We start from the raw sequence: 21,471 nt of genomic DNA, 5'->3' as shown, positions 1-21,471 counted from the left end.
TGCTGGCCCAGGTTGAGAAGGACTCTGTTTGGAAGGTCATGGGGAAAGGGAGCACATTAAGGGATCTCAGCTGGGAATACTGGGATGAGTGTTTTACCCTTCAGAGCTCACTAGACTTGCCACGGCACCAAATGTTTGCGTGGAGCTTTTTTCTCGACTGTCTTAGCATTGTAGTGTAAAGCTTAAATGTTTTCTTGTGTGGTCTTTGTGATGGAAATGCTTTTTGAGCCACAGAAGTACTGATTGTTTTCTTATTACTTACCACAGCTTGCTTGCCGTGGACAAGGTAAAGATGTTCTTCTACACTTAACTAGGGGGAAAAAGAAATAAAAGTTTTTCAGTTCCTTGCAGCAATGAGAAAAGTGACTTGATTTCCAAGTTCTAGAAGTGCAGGCAAAGAGCAGCACATCGGTACAGGCTCGCTCACTTAAATGGGAGAGCGATGTTAGGTGTGCGATGGCAATAAAAGTGTGCAGCACGAAGTCATTACCTGCTCTGGGGTAGGTCATCACTGTTGCATCACCTGGCCCACTAAAGTAGCCAAACAAATGGGAACTATGTGGAGGATGTTGTGTTTTGCCTCAGAATGAAAACACTTTCTCAAAAGGAGTCTTATGGTGGAATTCTGACAAATCTGAGGTTGCACAATGAAACAATTGAGCCGTCTCTTGAGAAGTAAGATTTTTATTGAACTAAGCAGTATTACCCTGTGAAATATTTCCTTACAGCTGTCTTTCAGGAACTATATCCAGAAATGGAAAAAACAGGTAGGTTATTGAAGTATCCATCTGCTGAATATTCAGCTCAGTGATAATGCTTGCAAATAGACTTTGGAGATATTTTTGCAAACTGTTTCAGGCTTTAGTACAGGTTAAACTTTTTCAAGGTCTGTTTGGTTATATTTGGACTGAGAGTACAAGAATGGTGAAAGCTCTGTCCTGCAGGGACAGATGGCTTCTGAATGTCCAGTGCAAGAAACTTGAGGGATGCTACAGCCTCTTCTGAAAAACTTTTCAGAAAAATGTGAAATAAAATATGAAGTTTTCTGAGTTGCTTACCCTGCTTTAGAAGATTCGAACCAAACGTTAAGAACTGATAGAATTGCAGGTATCTGAAAGTAGTAAAGTATTATGCAGTATGAGGTGTCACACTCTCCCTTCTCATAATCACAAACTGGCAACTTAACGTGAATTCTTTCCTCTAAGAGCACAGCATTTATGCAGTCAGAATTTTCTAGGTATGTTTATAGTAATGTTTAGTTAACTTCATTCTGTAGCTTTAAATCAAGGGAGACTATTTCAGATGTCTAATATATAAGATAGAATTTAAAGGCTGATTGCCAGCTAATTTCACTTGGGGGGGTGGCTGCAAAATACACCTTTCACTGACTGTTCTGAATAAACAAATACTATTTTTGTAGCAGGCAATAGATTATTGTGGTAAAGTAAGATCTCTTCCAAGGAGACCCAATCTGTAGGTTGAAGCAACTGGGGCTGACAAAAGTGTTCATTAAAGACCATTTCATTTCAAAGGGCATTTTCAGTTTTTAGGTTTACCTGAACTGCTTTTCTAACCAGCTATCATAGAAAAAAGAAGAGACTACAGATAGTCTGAATTTCAAGCATTTGCGATTAAAAAGAATTTTATAGAACACTGTACAACATTTGTAACAAATGTACTCCTTATGTGAAGACCAATATCAGAATTGTAGTCTTAAACATTTGTGTCAGTTATAATTCTTGTGATTTGGGAATGAAATATGTTGGGACTGATCGTCTTTTTTTCCCCTTCCCCAACCCTCACTTAAATATTGTTGAAACTCATTAGCTTTGACCAAAAGTCTAACTACAACCCAGCCATATAATGATCAGTGAAGCTTTATCTAGAGAATGTGTTTTGAAACCAAAATGTTTTCTCTCCTTTGAATTGCAAGTAATGTTTTTCGTAGCTGTTGGTATCAATCAATTAAAGCAACGACATTAGGTATTAATTTAAGCATAACGACAATATTAGATTCTTCTTTTAGCATTTCTTAGGTTAAACAGGGACAAAGTTCTTTAAGATCCTGAAGGAACATATGAAGTGCCAAACAAATGCATTGGTTACAATTCAGAACATCATATGAATTTTGTGTGGTGTCAGATTAAATTAGATAAACTGTATAGCTAATTACGGTTATTAAATCGCTTTGAGACTAAAAACATCCTTCTTAGTGTATAGACTCTAGTACCTAAAGTGAACATTTTGTTTCAGATTTTGGAAGTATCTTTTATGGCATTTCTTAAAAATTGGGAAAATTACATATTAATCCCAGTGGAAATAGATATCCAGAAGGCAAAAAAATGAATATAGAGAATATCATAGTAGTACCTACAGAGAGGAAGGGAAATATGTTGTAAGAGCAGTCCAAGTTTGGGGGTGGCAGGGAGAATACACTGAGCTAATTCCTCATCTATGTCAGCAGAAAGCTGTGTTGGAGGAAAACTTGTTAAAATGCAGAGATGTGGTCCCGTAAACTACTGCGTGTGGACATCTGTTCAGACCCCATCACTCCGAACTGGAGCAGGAAAGGGGTCTCCAAGTGTTAAGCCATGATTTTATTATCAGGACTTTTCATTTTGCCATTTAAGTTCAAAGTATCAAGAGATTTTTTTTTAAGTAGGATGTTTGAATATGAAAGGGGAAAGTTAAAAAAAAAAAAAATCAATTTGGTTGTCTTGAGGTTGTCAACCTCTTCATACAATTCATTTCTTTTTCTTACATGAGGAACACTTTGTGTAGGTGTTCTACGGAAGGCAGGATATGCAGGTCTTAAGGAATTCTCTACACCATTAAGAATTTTTATATTTTATGTTTAATTAACCACTTCATTTTGAAATAATTATTGGTTGAAAAATCTCCCTCAGCTGGGAAGCTAGAATGTCTTCAATTTTTGGGTAGCTTCTTGGAGTAAATCTTAAACAGTAATGTGAAGTCAGATTTTCATTGAAAGTAATACCAACGTTTTTAAATAAATTGTTAAATAACTAATCAATTTTCACATTAAAGCAAGACAATGTCATTTCACATATTTACATTTAAGGGTTGAGCTGACCTGAAAAAGCATAAGCTTTTTAACTGAAAAAGCTTATACCTTGTCATTTTTCTGGATTTTTTTTACCAGCCTTAATGACTGTTTGCATAAAGTATGTTGGACTTGAAAAAAAAGATAAATACGCTTTGCAAATGTGAACATTTGCTTTTGTGAATGTATGTTTAAAAAACACTGTCATTTACAGTAGAAGAGGTTTCTGTGGGGGGGAAAAAACAGGGGAGGTGGGATGGGGAACACAACTTGGGAAAAAGACAGGAAAATCATAGGCCTGCATTTTGCAGGGGCAGATTGTGCAAAATAATGATTTAAAAGTAATATTTTATTTTTCTGGAACTCAAGCACTGCGAAGTTTATACTTGATTGCTTGAGCACTGTGGGATTTTCCTCCTCAGTCTATAGGTCTGATCATCATCTGAACTGCTTTCAAGGAGTAGGAACCTCCCCGGTACTCAGCCCAAAATATCCCATCCTGATACTTGCTCCTGTAGTGGCCACCTCTGTACCAGACACCATTGAGATTCGAATGTGCGCACGCATTGTACCACCAGCCGCCTTTGTGGAAATGAGCGCAGTTTCCTGTGGAACAGAGAGAAATCAGTAAACGTCAGCGTTCAAAGAGGAGAAATGCTAAAGATCAGCAAACGCTTTCATGTTCTTACTAATTCTTAGCGGGGACTTTTTGGAACTTTGTGTTATGTTGTGGTCCTATCAGTTGATGCTTCTACCTAAATTACGTGTTCTGTTTTAACACCTGTTGCTTAGAGGGAGGATTATTAACACAGTACTTAACAAGGCAGCTGAAAACTAAGGAGACCAACTCTCTTCAGAACACCAGTAGTGCTTCTCTATGAGCTAGCATTTAAAGCATTCAGGTTATGTGCTGTTTAGAAATACTTCAGTGGAAGTAATGTGACTTGATGCAGTCCCAAGGAGCACTCAGGTCCAGAGCTTGCAATGTTTGTCTAGCTTTATGGTTACTGACAGTTGAGGAAAAAGCGAAAAATAATTACTCAGTGCAGATGAATTATTACACTCTGCAACTTTTCTTTTACCACTAAGGCTTTAAGGGGAAGGTAGAGAGAGTAGAAAAGAACCAAAAAGAACTGTTCTTCAGTAAGGAGAATGAAATGAAGTCATCTGTCCATTTCTCATGTACTGGTACATGACTAAGCCTGTACCCAGTTGCAGATCTTTCTGTGCTGTTCAGAAGCTTTTGTTCATGGGAGTTATTGTTCAGTGGCCCCCTCACTACTCACTGAGAGATCACCTGGGAAGGTACTCTGACTGCAAAGAATCACAGGTAAATGACAGGGTTGTCATTGACCTAACTGTAAAGCTTGCTCAAGTGTGTCTGCAGTGAAGATAATAGAATTTGAATTTCTGAACCGTGCAGTGGCTTGAGTGGGAGCCTGTCAATGCAATTTGTTGTCTCTACCTATTTAAAGCATCTTTTAGTAGAATTGCTCTGTCAGAATTTGAGTACTTTATCTGTATTAATTCCTTCTTTAAAGGTGATACCACTAATGGGATTACTGTTTTTGTATTTCAAGTACATACCAGTGTCCTTACCTGAATACATATCCCTGTCTCTGTCCAGTGTTGTAAACTGCTTTCCGTTGTGCCATATCATGGAATCGCCTGCGTTTCCTTGGTATGTTCCTAAGCGTAGCCTGTAGAACTCATTTTCGGGCTCCAAGCGGAAACTGCTGTATTCTGCATAGACTTTCTTATTGCTCCAGTCCTCTAATTCTATCAGTAGTCTGTAGTTATCCTGATTGGTAAGCATGTAAATGTTTTCTAGTCCCAGCCAGTATTCTCCATCAATGTTTCCAAATCCTTTCTGTACAGAAGATCAGAAGGTGATATTTGCTTAGTTTATCTTGGTCATCAAAACTTTTTTCAGCAGGAGTAGTATAAACCAATGGAACTGGGGTACTGTAACCATTTAAGTTTCAGAATGACTGCTTGAAGCATACGTTTAAATGCTTTATTTTGCTGTCTTTAGCCACTGATTCAATTGGACTGCTACAGCAATATGAGGTAGTACCAGAATCAGCAAAGGTAGCAAGATTGTCTGTTTCTCTCTGATCTCCTCTTCTCAAGATAAAAGGGTGAGAGAACAGGAGCTGAAAAAACGTATTTTTGGCTAAGTTAAGGGATTTATAAAAATGTATGAACAATGAATTGTAATGGGGTATGTTTCTAGGTTGGAAAAGGTGATCATGGATCAACAATTTCAATTTCTCAGGTAACAAAATTTTTGTTGCCTTTCTACACAGCTAGCATTGGTTTTTAGTGTCAATGTTATCACGTACTTCATCTGTACTCTCTGTTAGGCTTACTAGAAATGAAATCTAAAGACAATTTTCCTTTGAAATCACAGATTACCAGTTTGGTATCTGTGAAGTGATACTTCGTGCCTGTTGTCTCTTATCCCTGAGCGAACCAGTGGTGTTAGTGTTTGGAGTTGTAGTGAAGGTAGGTACATTCCCCCATCACAGCTACCTGTTAGGCTTCCTAGGTTCTGATGGCTTCCTATCCTCTTTCTCAGGTCACTGATTATATAGGATATGCTGCTTGGAATCACTTTCTGGGGAAGTCTCTCTCCAGTAAAGAAATGTTCTAGGCCTCTACCTCAAGCTGCAGTTCTACAAGCAGCTTAAGTTGATGTAGGATCATACCACTGTCTAAAATGAAAGCGGTGCCTGTCTCCTACAGGCTTGGGGTAGAGTGGCTGTAAAGCTGTGCAGAGGAAAAGGATCTGGGGGTGTTGGTCGATGGTTGCCTGAACTTAAGACGGCAGTGTGCCCAGGTGACCAAGAAGGCCACCAGTGTCCTGGCTTGTGTCAGGAATAGTGTAGCCAGCAGAGCCAGGGAGGTGATCGTCCCCCTGTACTCTGCTCTGGTGAGGCTGCACCTCGAGTGCTGTGTTCAGCTTTGGGCCCCTCAGTATAAGAAAGACATTGAGGCCCTGGAGCGTGTCCAGAGAAGGGCTACGAAGCTGGTGAAGGGCCTGGAACACAAGTCCTGTGAGGAGCGGCTGAGGGAACTGGGGTTGTTTAGTCTGGAGAAGAGGAGGCTCAGGGGAGACCTCATTGCTCTCTGCACCTACCTGAAAGGAAGTTGTGGGGAGCTGGGGGTCGGCCTCTTCTCACAGGTAACTAGTGATAGGACTAGAGGGAACGGCCTCAAGTTGTGCCAGGGGAGGTTCAGGTTGGAAATGAGGAGACATTTCTTTTCAGAAGGAGCAGTCAGGCATTGGAATGGGTTGCCCAGGGAGGTGGTGGAGTCACCATCCCTGGGGGTGTTTAAGTAAAGGTTGGACCAGGTGCTTAAGTGAGAAATCACCTGGGAGCAAGTTTAGTCAAGGTTGGCCTGCTATTACGCACCAGTTACAGACTTAATAAACTTTCATTGTATTATGTTCAAAATGTTTTCAGTTACTTCATAAGACATGCCATAACTACCCTATGGCATATTGGGGTGGGGACGACACTCACCACTGTTCTAAGAAGTAAAGACATTGAATAACTGTTACAGAGGAATAATTAAGATTTGAATGATAAAATTCTACAAATGCAATGCAGAAAATGAAAATCCTCATAGTAATCTTGTCATTTTCTTTGCATATATGATATCTTCGGAATATTCATTGAGTTAAATGTGGCTTAGTTCTCTCTTCAATATTAACACATTAGAATTGCAGCTCAATTTAAAGTGAGCACAGTGTCACAGGGAAAAACTGTACTGTATGAATGAAGTTAAGACAGTATTATAAAAAGATGTTCATATTTCCTGTCTAGCATGTAGTTACTCCAAAGCAACATTTGTTTTTTATCCTAGGTATTATGCTTGTTAGTGCATAATATCATGGTAATGTGTTTCCCTCATACCAACCCTTACACGTTCAGGAGTTATCTAATGTAATCTTAAAGGTGTAGGTCGATTCCTTTAATCACAGCATGGTTAGGGTTGGAAGGGACCTTCAAACCCACCCATTTCCAGCCCCCTGCCGTGGGCAGGGACACCTCCCACCAGCCCAGGCTGCCCCCAGCCCCATCCAGCCTGGCCTTGGGCACTGCCAGGGATGGGGCAGCCACAGCTCCTCTGGGCAGCCTGTGCCAGTGCCTCATCACCCTCACAGTAAAGAATTTCCTCCTTATATCTGGTCTAAATATACCCTCTTTTAGTTTAAAACTCTTTTAGTTTAAATTCATTGCTAGGAATAGTTTCAAGTTGAGGCCATGATCCCACAAATCTATTAGTGTGCCTAAATGAATAATTCCACTGGCTGAGATTGCTTACTCATAGGGGAGACGGTTAAGCTTTTTCAGTATTTATTGTAGTTCTCTGTGTGTTAATAGAAAGCATGTGTTTAGTTAGGTCCTTGTAATAAATAACTTCCCAGTCACTGTCTAGGGTAGCATGTCTCTCAACCATTGTTGTTGTGCGTTACAAATGCAGGCTCTTTCAGACTGTAAGTCAGTCAATACAAAGTTAAGTAATGCTTTCAGTGTAAGGGAATGTTCCTACTGAAATATATCCCTCTTTGAGGAATGACCCTTCTGGATGATTAATTTCCTTTCTAACTTAAGCAACTAGCTATTTCCAACACTTCAGTATATCATTCAGTAGAAACATTTGGAATGAAGAATTGTGTTGGAAATATTAGCACCTTCTTGATAGTGGTAGATAGTGTAGTCACTGTCACACCAAAATGAAGCTGCTGATTTTCAGAATTTGAGTTTACCTTGTAACTGTCCCAGTTCCTGAAAAAGTTGACAGAGCCATCTGTCCTCTTCTGAATAACTGCCCATCCTCCAGGGTCCAAGCTGTTCTCACACCATAGCTGCATCGGTTCATTACTGTTTTCAGGCTTGATCATATAAATCCCGCTGTTGGAATACCCAGCTTCCTTGGCTTGTTGGCAGTCTTTGAATGGACCTTTTTGAAAAGAAGTACAGTAAGCATACGAGCTTGGCTATGGTGTGCATGTTGTTCAAGGATATTTGATATTTTAGTGAAAGACTTAGAAATAATGGAAAGTCAATAATTCAACTAAGGTAAAACCACTGTGAAAAACAGTGTAAAAAGTTACTCTGTGTATGTGTGTGATACATATATATATATATATATCAATATCCTATGCATATATATATCTTTAATAACATCACTTTGCTAAACAGATAATACACTTCAGTTATCAGCACCTGATTTTTATCTGTTTGTGTCAAAGATTTGTTCTCTTATTCGTGATGTTGAAGAAGTGCAGAAATTATCATTTTTATTAACTGTTTTCTCCTTTACCATTTAGACAGAAGTTAAATGACAGTTTATTTCATTGCCTTTGGGCACCCATTTGAAACTGGTCAAAGCTGAAAATCAAGAAAACTAGACACAAAACACCCAAACCAAAACGAAGCCCCCCACACTTGAACACACAGTGGTAGATATAGTTTCTGTAAGAAATACTTACTCCCAGAGTCTACAGATGTGGAATTTAGGGATAGAGTGTTCTTATACTGCATCACTCTTTAACCTTTATATACTTACCTGGTTCCAGGAGCAGCCTGCTAACGGTAGGTAGGAGTCTGTGCAAGTTTCAAATTCTGTCCATGTGGGAAATATGCAAATGGATACTGAAGAAGAAAATATGCAAGTGGTGGCAAAGGGCTTTTGAGCAGCTAACAGGGCCCACATACGTGTTTTCAGGGTTATGATTCTAAAGAAACATGCAGTTGACAGTGCTGCTTGAAAGCTCTATTTTGGACCATATGAATACTGGTTTTACAAATACTGCTTACAGAAGAGCATCTAGTAAGAAACCAGCAGCTTAAATACTTCTAAAATCTTTAAAATCATTGCTTTGTGTAGTTTGCCTTTCAGTTTTTCAGTTTTAGGTAGTATTTTCATGTGCTTTTTTTTTTTTTTTTAGAAAACTGTCTGTTGTGTATCACTATGTCAGTTGAGTTGATCAGAGACGAGCTATTTAGTAATGAAAAGCAGGATATGTTCTGATGGCTAGTAAGTGTCAGATGCCTTAAATGTATTTGAAAATTCAAATTCAGTTAATCTGAAAAAGAAATTACCTACTGCTTTCCTTTTTTTTTTTTAAGGCTCAGTTTCTCAAATCTGCTTGGAAGTTCGTAGAAAACCCTCATCATTCACAGAAGAAACTAATGTGCAAAGAAGCATAAAAGATTGTTGTTGAGGTTATTTTTTAATTAAAAGTAGAGGTTGAGTGGAAGTGACCTTCACTGCAGATTAATTTTCCATGACAAAAGCAAATTGAAAATCACTTTTTAAAAAAGTAATTTTAAGGTAGTAGTTGCTAGGTGCATAAGTTTGTAATTAGCAGGAAATCCATAGAACATTTCATATTAATTAGCATGCAAAACGTTTTTGTAATGAAGGTGACTTCTTGCAGCTTCTGGTTGCAGCCATGCTAGCAAGCATGCTACAGACATTGTGCCATAGTTGGAAGTACTGCTGCATACTGTGCTGTCAACATTTGATGTTTTTGTCATTCTTACAGTGCTTGCAATAATCGCTTGGGAAAGAAATAATGTAGCTTTGATATACTCATGCTTTTTTTTCTTGCTCACGATTAAAATGTCCGTGTAGATTCTGTACATTGCAACGTTTGTACAGTGGGCTTCCTGGGCTAAGTTAACCTCATTTCCTGCCCTTGATTACCTAAAGTAAATTTGGGATCTGTACAACTGAACATGGAGGTCATTCTAGAAGTATTATTGCCCAGCAATTATTGCATTAGAAGAAGTGTGAACAGAGAAGTAGGTTTTTAATAATTTTAATTAAACATTGAAAATAGCTCAATTAGATCTGCTAAGTATTATTTCCTGTGATTTCCTCTAGAGGAGGTATTGAGGGCATACTTCTGCATGAGAGAACTGAGCAGGTGTTTGGAGTGATATTAAGTAGCTTTTAAGGCAGACAAAATTGTACTAGTCCAAGTTCTTGAAATTTAGCTGGCATTAAGGTCGCAGGATGTAATTTATCTGTTTTTTGATACTTAGATTTGTCTATGGGCTTATCGGAAGTTAATGTTGCAGTAGAGATGACAAACTTCTGCTTTTAGTATTAGGAAATCCAACAAATCCCATAACTTTTGGTGTATAGTCTTAAAACATTTTTGAAAAGTAAATTTTATTACATCTAACTATTTTAAATTCCTGGTATTAGAACAGATCCATTTCTTGTTCAGTGGAAATGCTAAGATTTGTGAAAGAGTGAAAGATTTGCCACGGTGTTGGTGTGGGTAGAGGCGCTCTGGCTGATGAAAAAAGCCATAACTGTTTAAAGTGTTATTGCCTTTATAAATTCAGTTTGAAAATGTATTACCTGTGTAAGGAATAGATACTTCATGCATATCTTCTGTAACAGTCTGTGTACACTAAGCTGCCTTTTGGTTATAGTTTTTAACTAGTTATAAGTTTATAAATAATCTGAGAAGATGACCTGTTAAATAATTTACTTCTAAAATCAAGTTTTAGACTTATGATTTAGTACGCATCATATTCAGTTTTAAATTAAATGGTAGAGAGGGAAAGCAATGAAATCCTTTTAGTTGGAATCTTGGTAAAATAGTGGCTGAATCCTATTTTAAGGATGGCAAGTGTTATCTTGAACAGGTAACAGAAACCATGCTTGTGTAAGCTTCACAGGGAGGATTTTAGTCAGTAGTATAGAATAAATCCTCCCCCACCCTCCAAAAAAAACCACCACTGGACCTCTGCTTAAAAACAAGTTGCATTGTTATCTGAGATACATTAGCAGTAGAGTGGGTTGTGTGTGTAGAATTTTTGTAGCTGTTTATATTTTTTTTTACACTGTGGCAGTAAAACCTGGGGGAGATGGCTCTTACTGCAAGGATTTAGATAACTGTGGCAACTATAATTCACAGGAACGTTTTTCCTCAATTTCTAGAGCAATCTTAACGTAAATTAAACTGTTCAGAAAATGAGATCATTCTTCTGTTCCGCCGGATATTTTTCATTTTGATCCCTACCAACAATTTAAAACGCGCACTGACCTTTCTGTAAAAGTCTTGTGTGTGTAAGTATTTGTTTACTACGACTTCTTCAAATACAGTTGGAAAAAGCTCCTGATTTTTTGGTCTGGTTGCTTATTCTGTCATAACCATGTCTTTGACAGTCCTGTTTCTAGATGGGACTGTTTAGTTTTTATTGGTCTTTTTGGACGTCTTAATACATTATAAACAGTCATGATCTTTTAACTGTAAATTTCATTTTTCTGTAGCATAGGGAATTTTGCTTCTGTACATCATTAAATATGCTTACCTTCATTTCAAACAAGAGTGATAATAACTAGGCATTGTGTTGCAATTTGGTTTCGGTGATTGATGGTCTACCAGCTGGAGCGACTCTCAACCCCCATTTTCCCCAAGATACTGCAAGAAGCACTTAAACTTCAAACTCAAGACAAATATTAAGTAAAAAAAAATTGAATAGCTTGTAATAAGCTTCCTAAGATTCCTTTTGTGTTCCCTTGCAAAAATGGGTTCAAACTTGTTAGGGGTAAAGGGGTTAGTGAAAACACTGGCAGATGGTTTAGAGAAAATATTTAGTGCTATCGCTTCATTTTTATATGTACATCAGGTGTATAATGAGAGAGAAACACATGCATTAAAAAACAAAGAAAACTTTGAAACATAGGCTTTCTGGAAAGCAGGAAATCACTTTTTTTAGAATTATGCTTTTGCTGTTTGACCGGACATTAATGCTTTTATATTAGCTGTTTCCTTTGTGTCATGATGTGTGACTTAAATTCTCGTGACATCTGGCATTTTAGTTGGGATTGTGCCTGAACGTTTTGCAGACCCTGAATAAAAATAGTTGTTCTCTACAACTCAGCAGCAGCTAGTTGTTTGTAATGTTGTGGAACAGTCGCAAATAAATGTTTGCCTTCATCTTAGGAACCAAGCTGAATTTCCAACTGTGACTAAAGGCAATTTAAAAGGGGGGAGGAGAGAGGGGAAACAACCCTTTTGCTGTGCAAGTTAACAGAAGTCAAGAACAAGAGCTGGTATGGATGTCTGAGAACAACGTAGCTTGTTTTTGTGAATCTTTTTTTTTTGTACTTCTTACGAAGTTTTAATAAAGTAAGAGTTGTGCCAGAATTCAGGACATCTCAGCAGTAGTTAATTTTCCTGTCACTAGTTTTGTTTCTAGTGATAAATGAATTTGTGTAATGGCCTAAAGAATGTAATGTATGAAGATGTGATACAGCCCCTTAATGTATTTTCATAATATTTATGGTATTAATTTAACTTGACATCAGATTGCTGGGAATGTAGTTACTCATTTTAAATTTTCAAAGTTGAATGCATCTAATTAGACCTAGCCTTCATTCAATTATCCTTTCAGACTTATCTCTGGAGTATTTCAGCCAGAGTCATTGCACCACTGTGCTGGTGGATTTACATGCTCATTTTAAAGCAGTTCAGAATTTAAGGAGTAAAATTCTTCTAAGAGGGAGTAACTTCTGGCAAATGTATGTGTGTAACTATACAGGACAACTGCTAAAATTTTGTCTACTTAAGATTAATTATCTTTTCTGACATTCACTGTTTCTAGTTACTGTTACATGTAACTAGTAGGAATCTTCAAAGAGAGTGGTAAATACTAGAAAGCATATGCTAAAAATGAATTTTCATTCCGTCTGAATGAATTTTTCATTTCAACACAGCTGGAGACGCAAGCCCCAAGACTTTGTGACTCAAAGGCTTAATTCTTCAGATTGAATTTCTGAATATCAGCTATTTCAACAAATTTGTCTTCTGCAGCTATAGCTTAAAATCACAATCGGGAGGAAGGACTAGCTGTACCAGGTACCTTTAATTTTTCATTCCAGTTCTATAGTCAGGACAGTTTCCTTCTGAAGCAGAGAAATCTCAGGTTAGATAAACAATAGGTAACTCACCTTCGTTAATTAAAGCCAGCGGTGGTACTCTGAAAGGACTCTTTGTAGGTGAAGTAGCTGGATCAGGCGGTGGTCTTACATCTCTGTCTCTAGGGTAACCCGGGTCTCGCTGTATCTCGTTACCTCCCAGAAGAACGGGGGTGTATGGCTGACTGTTGGGGATGTGCTGGGGCACCACCTGGACAAGCGGTGGAGACCCGTGGGTGTCCTGCCGCGAGAAGATTCTCAAGCACTGCTCTTCCAGGAGGGAGATAATCACAGACTGATTATTTACAAGATCGGTCAGTGCTGCGTATTTTACTTCAAGCTCCTTGTATTTTGTTGCCATCTTCAACATTTCTGTTGTAACATTAAGGACTTTGTTTTCCAGTTGGGAAAGTTCAAGAGAGTTATCACGCTTTCGAATTATCTCATGCAAGAGTTGCATATAGAGTTGAGTGACCCGAGAGTTCATATTACGGCTTTCCTTCCTCAGTAACTTTACTTCATTCACGATGTTTCCATCCACATCCACCACCAACTGCAAGATGTCAATCTCCCGCTTTTGCTTGGACAGCACATCCTTCAAGTTCTCTATGTCCATTCTTGTGACTTCATCTTTTCTGTTACCAGTACCTGGTTCGTTAGTATTCACACAAATTGGCCCTGTGATCTTCTGTTCAGGGACCAAGAAGGTGTAACCACATTTCTTTCCTTCCTCTCCACTGTCTGCTGAACGAGGATGCCTCCGTTGGGATGTCTTATTGAGCGTTGATTGTTCAGTACAGCGCCCGATAGAAAGCAGTAGGAACAACAACACACCCAAAGTCCATTTAAATATCTTCATTCTGAAGCAGGTATGATGACCTTCAGAAGACTGTTGAACATATGGAAGGTAAAATAATTAGAGCTGTAATGAAGACAGCTGTAATTGAAGAAGCAGGTGTAGTGCTTCAGTTGCCTAAACTGAGTTTTGCCATGCTTATGTGCACGTAGACAAGCATTTGAAATCTTCAAGTTAGATTACATTAGGTTAGTTTCTACTCCCTGCAAATAAAGCACAAGCTTATAGGCCATACATGGTGCTTGCAGAGTATTGTCAGAAGAGGGAAGTAGGGAGGCAGTGATTATTTTTCAAAAACTTTTATATACATAAATTTTGGACTTTGGATTATACAAGTTTTTCTGTGCTTTTGTTAGGTTCATGTATATACCTGTAGGCATATACTTTCAAGTATTTTATACATATGTATATGCACGTTTTTCAAGTTTATGTACACATAAACGTGGTAGACTTGAAAAATATATGTAAAATACACACGTGCGCCCTGCTATAACACTACTTTTGAGCATTAATGTTAGGTAGAGTATGAGCTAAACATAGTTGTCTTTAATGTCGATGAAAATTACATATTCGAGTAACTTCAAAATCGTAAGGAAAGCCAGTAGCGTGGTTTGAACTGCACTTGTGTATCCCTACTTAGCTATTTTTTAATTGTTGTCACACTGCTTTCGTATATTGGAGAATGTATTTATCCTAATAGCACTGAAGTGTTGGGTGTTTTATCAGTCTAAATACCACACTGAAGTGTTTCATTCATGTGCTAAGAAAATAATGTATTTCTTTTAACTCAGTGTAAGGAACTGAAATGCAATGGTAAAAACACAGAAATAGTTTGAGAGTCATTTTTCACTTTGATTTCAAATATTTGAGATGATTAACAAAGGTAGCACAAAAACTGGCGGGGGGGAAACAGCTCCCATTACATGTTTAATTTGGCTTGTCAAGTAGATCGCTCTTCCCTCTGATCGCAGCTGCTGATCTGGCTATCCTTTGCAGTCTAATGTTAGCAGTTGTACAAGGCCTGGTACAGCGGCCTTTGTGTGGTTGCATAGAAGAATAAAATAAACCCAGAGAAGGCTAGCAATTTTCATGTTGTTCCTGCCAAATTCAAGTTTAAGTGCATTTGCAATCCTGAAGCAGTTACCCTGATGGAAAAGCAGATGAGTACTGCTTCCTTGGCCTTCAGCTTTACAAATGGTAAGATGGCTTTGATGCCAGGTCACTTCTCTGCGTTCTGGTGCTGGCTTTAATATTATTGCTGCAAGTGACATCTGTTCAGAGTAAATCTATCAAGCCTCCGTTAAGAGCAGTGGATGCAAATTTCAAAAGATTCTATGTGCAATCAGGAATTATTTCTAGGTTTCTTTAGCAAATGGTTTATTGTTGCCTGAAAATAAATTTTATTTTGTTGTCAGTTGTATTCCAAGCTCTGCTGTAGAGGAAAAGAAAATATTTGCATTTAACACTTTGAAAATAATTTCTTGCTTTACAATAAATGGAAGGAATACATAAAAGCTTGAGAATATTTATATTTAAATATTTGTCTCTATATATTTCACTCTTAATATGTAGCAATAAGCGTTTGGGTATATGGACTGTTACTTTCTTTTCAGAAATAGAATTTGGTTAAAAGGTTCGTTACTTGTTTTCCGCTGAAGGTATACTTTCTATTAAAAAAAAAAGTATTGCTTTTCTCTGGGGCTAGCTGTGTATTTTTCTTTAGTAATTTCAGACTTCAAAATATTAATCGCTTAGGCAGTGCTCAGAGTTGGAAGTTCATTAGGTTAAATTTTCTCATGAATCGTGGTAAAAACGCGGGCAATAAGTCTGTGTGTGGTGGTTAACTTGAGAACGATGAGCTGAACTAATTGTCCAAAGTTTGACACTTCTGCAAAGTCCCTTAAGTTATTTTTCAATATTTTAAGTTCAGTAGCAGGAAAGGTGACTTCATGGCACATTAAGAATGAAACTGTAGTACCAGTATTCTACTATTTCTTCTTTTCACAATATATAGTGGCTACTTCATAGCCCTAAAAGGTGAATAACAGTTCAGACCCTGGCAGGTTTTTTTTTAAGACCCTATACGGTTACTAAAATAATCAGTGGCTGGGGGGTGGAGGGGAGGAAGCAATATATTTTTCCCCTGAAACACATTAAAACTGAAGTGAATATTTAAAAAATAAACAAACGTTTTGCAGTGCAGCCCCCCGGCTGACCAGGTATGCTGTAGCAGTTTGCTTTCCACATATCTTTTAAGCATTATGTTCATTTTGAGTAAGTATTGGATAAAATTAGAACTTTTGTCAATATCTGTGCTGTCAGGCCATAAAATCAATGAAATCACTGAATGTAGCATAACCAAATGCAACAGCTGCACAATGTTATGCCTTAAAACTTGTAAGTAATTCAAGCATCTTGAATTAAACTGACTCATTCAGATAAGCAGTGATGAGCAGCTTCTGACAACTTACTTGATAGGTAACATGCATGCTTCCATGGAAATCTTGGTGTTGAAAAAAAAAAAATGAAATGTTTTAAGGTGTTGCTTGGGGTGTTTGAGCAGCGTAATGCTGAACTTGTTATACAAGAATTGGTTCTGTGTAAGATATTTACCTGGAGTTTTAATCATCTTAGAAGGAAATGAAAATACTGTTTCAGAAATTTCCTGATGTTCTGGGCAGGCAGCTTAAAAAAATATAAACTGCTTATCCAGAATATCCCCAAATGATGGCCTAATATGTAAGACTTTAAAATGACAAATATTAGAGTTGGGAAGTAGTTGGAGGGTTTTCTTTAATTAGCTGCGTTATGTCACAGGTTCCCAGTTTAGATTCTTAGGTTGTGTCATAACTGCTAGGAGATAAAGTAGTTGAGGCTCAGAGTCTTAAAGGCTTCCTGCAAGTCTAGAGTTGCTTGTGGTGAGGGGTATTGTTGAAATACCTGAATACAAACCTTGAAAAATAAGCAAGAGAGATGGTGATTACAGATGCTGTCACTTTAAAATGTATTATATAAATCTGTATGAGCTGTCATGTTTTTGAAGTTAGAATATACTGTCACTTTGTCATGTTTCTGTGCTGAGCAGTCTTGTGTCAGATTTCTGAAGTGGCATTGCCTGTGTTCTGGTGTGCTGATGTTTTTCTATTGCATCTGCAGAAGAACATGTAGAACTACTCAGAGCAATGCAGGCTTCATAATCATGTTGTTGGAAATGTTCAAAGTTGTGGATAGGGTTTCAATACCATTTCACGTTTAATGCCGTTTCTTTTCTAGATTGATCCCTATAAATGAAAGTCTTATTTCCAAAATTAGTTTTTATTACTTGAAAAAGTGCTAAAAGGAACAAGATTCCAATTTAATAGAGCAAAGTAATGTAGTAGCTACTATTTTTAATTTTTACTGAGAAATTACAAGAACATGGGCTGTGTTAGCTAAAAATATTGTATTGCTTATAAATATTAGAGTTGCAGGAATGGGGAAGTGTGAAAGCTAATATATATTTGACTTTTTTTAAAAAACTATCTCCACAGCAAACAATTTGTTCTCTGTTGAACTGCTTTGAATTTCATGTCCAACAGGAAATAAAATTTGGAGACCCACAGCACAAATTAGAAAATCTGTTCTTTCAGAGCTGATGAAGACCACTTCTCCTTGGGCAATGTAGGTTGTTATGACTGAATGTAAGGGAAGTATTGCAGGTAAATGTGAATGTAGACTTCCCTTTGTATGGACAGCATGGTGCTGTACATATCTTTATCCAGAAGATTTGTCAAAAGGATATGGTCAGATGATAAATACCACACGTGCCCTTTTTCATAAGCCTCTATTTATCATCACATACAACAGGAAGAAAAACAGCCAGTTGTTTTTGATTTGTTTTTGAGAAAGTAAGTGATAATGGTGAAAAGGAAGGTCCTGTGAACATGACAGCAGTTTATCGGGGAGCTCTACTATTGATGTTACGCGTACTTTGTTTTATGTTAAGCATTATCTAAGCAGCTAAAATAATTAGAGCTATTTATATCCACGCAAATAAGCACAGCCTTCGTGTGGTTTTAGTTTAGAAGTGGGTTCATAGCATTGCAAGTTGCATTGCTGTGGGGAGAACACTACAGAAGAAGCGTTCACGTGGATTTCTGATGTATCTGTATTTTTGTAAATTAATTTCCCCTGCATAAACAAATGCTTCTCCAGTAAGTTACTCTGCCTTTGGTGGAATAACGGGATTGCTTTCAACTGTGTTGACTGGAACCCAGGAACAATACATTCGTGGGTTTTGTTTGTCAGATATATAACATATTGATTTGCAGAATTCTACTGTTAGATGAACCGGAATCTGATCCCTTTTAGAAAAGGCCATCTAAAAATATTCAGGTGGTTTTGAAGCAGTTGCTGCCAATGTGTCATTCTACAAACGATAGATTCTTAGAAATGCTCTGCGGAAGAGGTTTGTAAACCTTGTCCTACAAGATACTCTGAAAACACAGTACAATATCATAACATTTCCAGCTTTTTGGTGAAGTTTTTTTATGTGAGGATTCCTTTACATTTGTTTGCACCAGTAATGTTTGTTTAGAGCATTTAAAAAAGCGGGTACAATAGACTGGTGCATTTTGTGTTTGCAGATGTGTTATATGGGGCCTCCAGGGTTCTCTGTGGAACAGACAAGGAAGGCATCAATCATCTAGCAATGTTTGCTGTAGGAACTTGTGCTTCATTCATCGCTGTATAAATTGCAAGGACCAGACTAATACAGCATGTTATGAACAACCAGTTGAGCCCAATAAAACAATAAAAAAAATTAAAAAAACTATTAAAACCTGATAATAGCCATGTAGTTATTGGCCAAAGTTTACATGGCGTATTTTTCCATCATATATGGGAGCATTCTAGTGGCAACACCATAATATTAGCAGTCCATTATTTGTTCAAAACGAAGCATTTCAAAATTTCAACTCTAAAGTTGGAAGACAGCAAAGGAGAAGGAGTTAAAATCTTGCATGTTGCCATTTTATTGCTTTAAAGTTATTGACTCAGCTGTTTTCATTTGGAAAAGATTTAGGAATTGTTCAAAGCAATGTAAATCAAAAGCTTGGGGAATAATGAATGAATGGAGACTGGCGTCCAAAGCACATAATGTAGATTTCAAATGTTTTTGTTGTCGTTACTTAGGTTGTTCCCTTTTAATGTGTAAGAAGCACAAAAGGGTAGTAAGAAAAAGGGCTCAAGAACTTGGAAAGGATCCATCTTTCTGTTTGTCAAGACTGCTTCAGACTTTTTCGTTCCATAGCTCCTAAATTTTAACTTTTTCCATAACACTTTGTCCCTTCTTTTAGAGTCACCCCCTTCGTTCTCTCCTATTGTGCCAGACATTGCTGAGAGTTTAATATGAACACGTAACTTAAATGCTTTCCCATTGTCCTGGATTATTTACTGTACTCTCATTGCAAAGTCGGTATGAAGAAAGGCAAAAAGTGTAAAAATTGGTTTAACAAGTTTTCTGGTTTTTTTTTTTTCCGTACCTTCATCTTGGGTTTGTAAAAGCGTTCTTTTTTTAATCATTGACTTTGAAACTGCGTCTTTCCCCCTCTCCCACCACCCCCATAGAACTGTAACAAAACCCCCTATTTTCCACTTATTTTCCACTGTTGCCTTGCATGTTGCATTTCATTTTTCTGAAACTATTTGGAAACTAATTACTGCTAAATTAAGTTACAGTTAACTTCTCTCTCATTCCACAAACCTTTAAAGGAAGGGGTTAGTGTCCATTACAGCAATTTCTTTGGATTTTCAGTTCCATAATTGTTTGTGCTGCAGGCTTAATTATTTTCTGAAGCACTGTATGACTCAAGTTTCTTGGTTGATTGTACAACTCAGACTAATTTTGTTACTTCTGCGTAGTAGAAGTAAAACTTTAGTTGAAAAGGTACACATTATTGCTACTTAGAGATGTGCACTGGTTTACTTGTTATTTTACAGTACTTTTATTGAGGTGTCCATTTTCTAGTAATGCTAGGTCTGTGCATTAATGCTGGGCAAAACAGAGCTTCCCCGAAGTCGATAGAAACTTTGGCTTTTGCTTTCTCAGGGGATCTGAATTTCATGTTAATATGTTCACAATATCTAAATTACATGCTTAACAAAGAATCTAGTAGCACTGATTTTCTGTAACTTTATAGAACATAAAACTTACAGAAGATTTACAGCTAAGCAACTGAAACTTCCAACTGGAATGAGTTAGGCAGAGTGCTTTTTAATTCTTTCCAAGTTTCCAAAGTCTACCAAATGCCACAAAAGTGAGTTTTATATTTTAGCTGTCAAACCGTTCTCAGGCTGAGAGATCTGTTTGTTCACAATTGTATGTGGATGGTAGATGCATGTACAATTCACAAATAGCTCAAAATTAGACTTGCGAGAAAGAATAACATTAAAACTTACCAAGGGGGGGAAAAAAATCTTGCAGCTGTTTTGCTTCTGTGGTAGATGGAGAATCCAGAGGCCAAGTTGCGTTGTCTCTCTGCGTTACCCGATGTTGTGGATTGTTAATCTGCAGTTGGAGTTGAAAACTGCTTTTGTCTTTCTCTGTTAGATCCAAGCTGTACTGAGGAATTGGGTTTCTCCATGCGATGACTGAGCTATTTAAATCATTTAAAAATAATAACGGGGGAAGAAAAGTTCCAGTATGTTTTATTCCAGAAAAAAAAAGAAAGCAATGCCTCTTTGAAACTGCAGTGTTTTACTCTCACATGCAGAAGTGCACTAACCAGCTACAGCTGACCCAGATTCCATATACATCACATTTGGACAGTTTTTTTTAAACAAACACACACCAGACGTAGCCGTTCAGCCCACCTATGATGTCACCGCCAACACACGGAAAGCAGAAGAAACTCCTCCTTCGGATTTCCTATCCATACCCTCCAGAAAGGGAGGGGGTAGGGAGGCCGAGGAGTCCCGAACAAGGGAAGATTGTTTGCCAGCTGAAGGGAGGGTACCATATGGCAACAGACTGTGCAAGAGTTCAGCAGGCAATTACAAATCAAACATTTTTACTACGCTGCCTAAAGATGCCTTTCAAGTTATTACAGTGCTGGGCTTCATTTAGAAGAAAGATTCTTTCAGGCTGATAAAACTCAATTTGTGTTGCTGGGAATAAAAGGGGCAGCCTGGCTGGATACAACAGGAAAAATGAACCATTTATAGGTCAGGAGAATGTTCAACAGAACGTTGCATTCAATTCTTGACGTTCACTTAATAGGAAATAGTTCGAGTTGTTAAACGCATGAAGTCTCTGCTGCATGTGGAAAACGTTAAAGCTGTGTGCGATGGTTTTGGGTAGGTATCAGAATATTTGATAACATCTGATTAGCATTAGAAGTAGCAAAAGCTGCAGAGGTTATGCCCCTGCGAGGAGTGCAGAACACAGTTGTGTCGAGCTGGGCAGCACTTCTGTGCATTCATTTCATTTTAGCGATCTCTGTGGTTCCTTCAAAAAGAACACACCAGTTCCTTTTGCAAGAACTACCTTTGTATGCTTTCAGAACTGTTTTAGACTTCATAAAAATGCATCAAATAATCTTAGGGAATAGCT

The 21,471-nt window shown here is 37.7% G+C and overlaps 2 protein-coding genes across 10 annotated transcripts in view; one reads left to right on the top strand and one right to left on the bottom strand.

Moving 5' to 3' along the window:
- RALGPS2 (Ral GEF with PH domain and SH3 binding motif 2) overlaps positions 1–21,471 on the top strand; it is a 144,460-nt gene that overhangs the window by 85,078 nt on the left and 37,911 nt on the right. The gene's annotated exons all lie outside the window — the stretch shown is intronic.
- ANGPTL1 (angiopoietin like 1) lies at positions 669–20,726 on the bottom strand. The gene is made up of 5 exons (XM_013191456.3): positions 20,319–20,726; positions 13,058–13,913; positions 7,845–8,038; positions 4,664–4,934; positions 669–3,670 (listed from the first exon to the last, which is right to left on the bottom strand). Exons 2-5 carry the CDS (start codon positions 13,881–13,883, stop codon positions 3,483–3,485), a joined length of 1,479 nt encoding a protein of 492 aa, XP_013046910.1. The 5' UTR covers positions 13,884–13,913; positions 20,319–20,726; the 3' UTR covers positions 669–3,482.

The sequence above is a fragment of the Anser cygnoides genome, chromosome 8 (assembly GCF_040182565.1).
Source record: "Anser cygnoides isolate HZ-2024a breed goose chromosome 8, Taihu_goose_T2T_genome, whole genome shotgun sequence".
Lineage (NCBI taxonomy): Eukaryota > Metazoa > Chordata > Aves > Anseriformes > Anatidae > Anser > Anser cygnoides.
Note: the sequence above shows the minus strand (reverse complement) of the source record. Positions and strands in the feature narration are given on the sequence as shown.

What these genes read in the sequence shown, in the direction of transcription:
- ANGPTL1 (XM_013191456.3), bottom strand. Translation starts at nt 13,883, where the DNA reads ATGAAGATATTTAAATGGACTTTGGGTGTGTTGTTGTTCCTACTGCTT. An exon ending in GCTGGCTTTAATTAACGAAG is followed by an intron (nt 8,039 to 13,057) that starts GTGAGTTACCTA and finishes CTTTTCAAAAAG; the next exon opens with GTCCATTCAAAGACTGCCAA. An exon ending in AGACAGGGATATGTATTCAG is followed by an intron (nt 3,671 to 4,663) that starts GTAAGGACACTG and finishes TCTGTTCCACAG; the next exon opens with GAAACTGCGCTCATTTCCAC.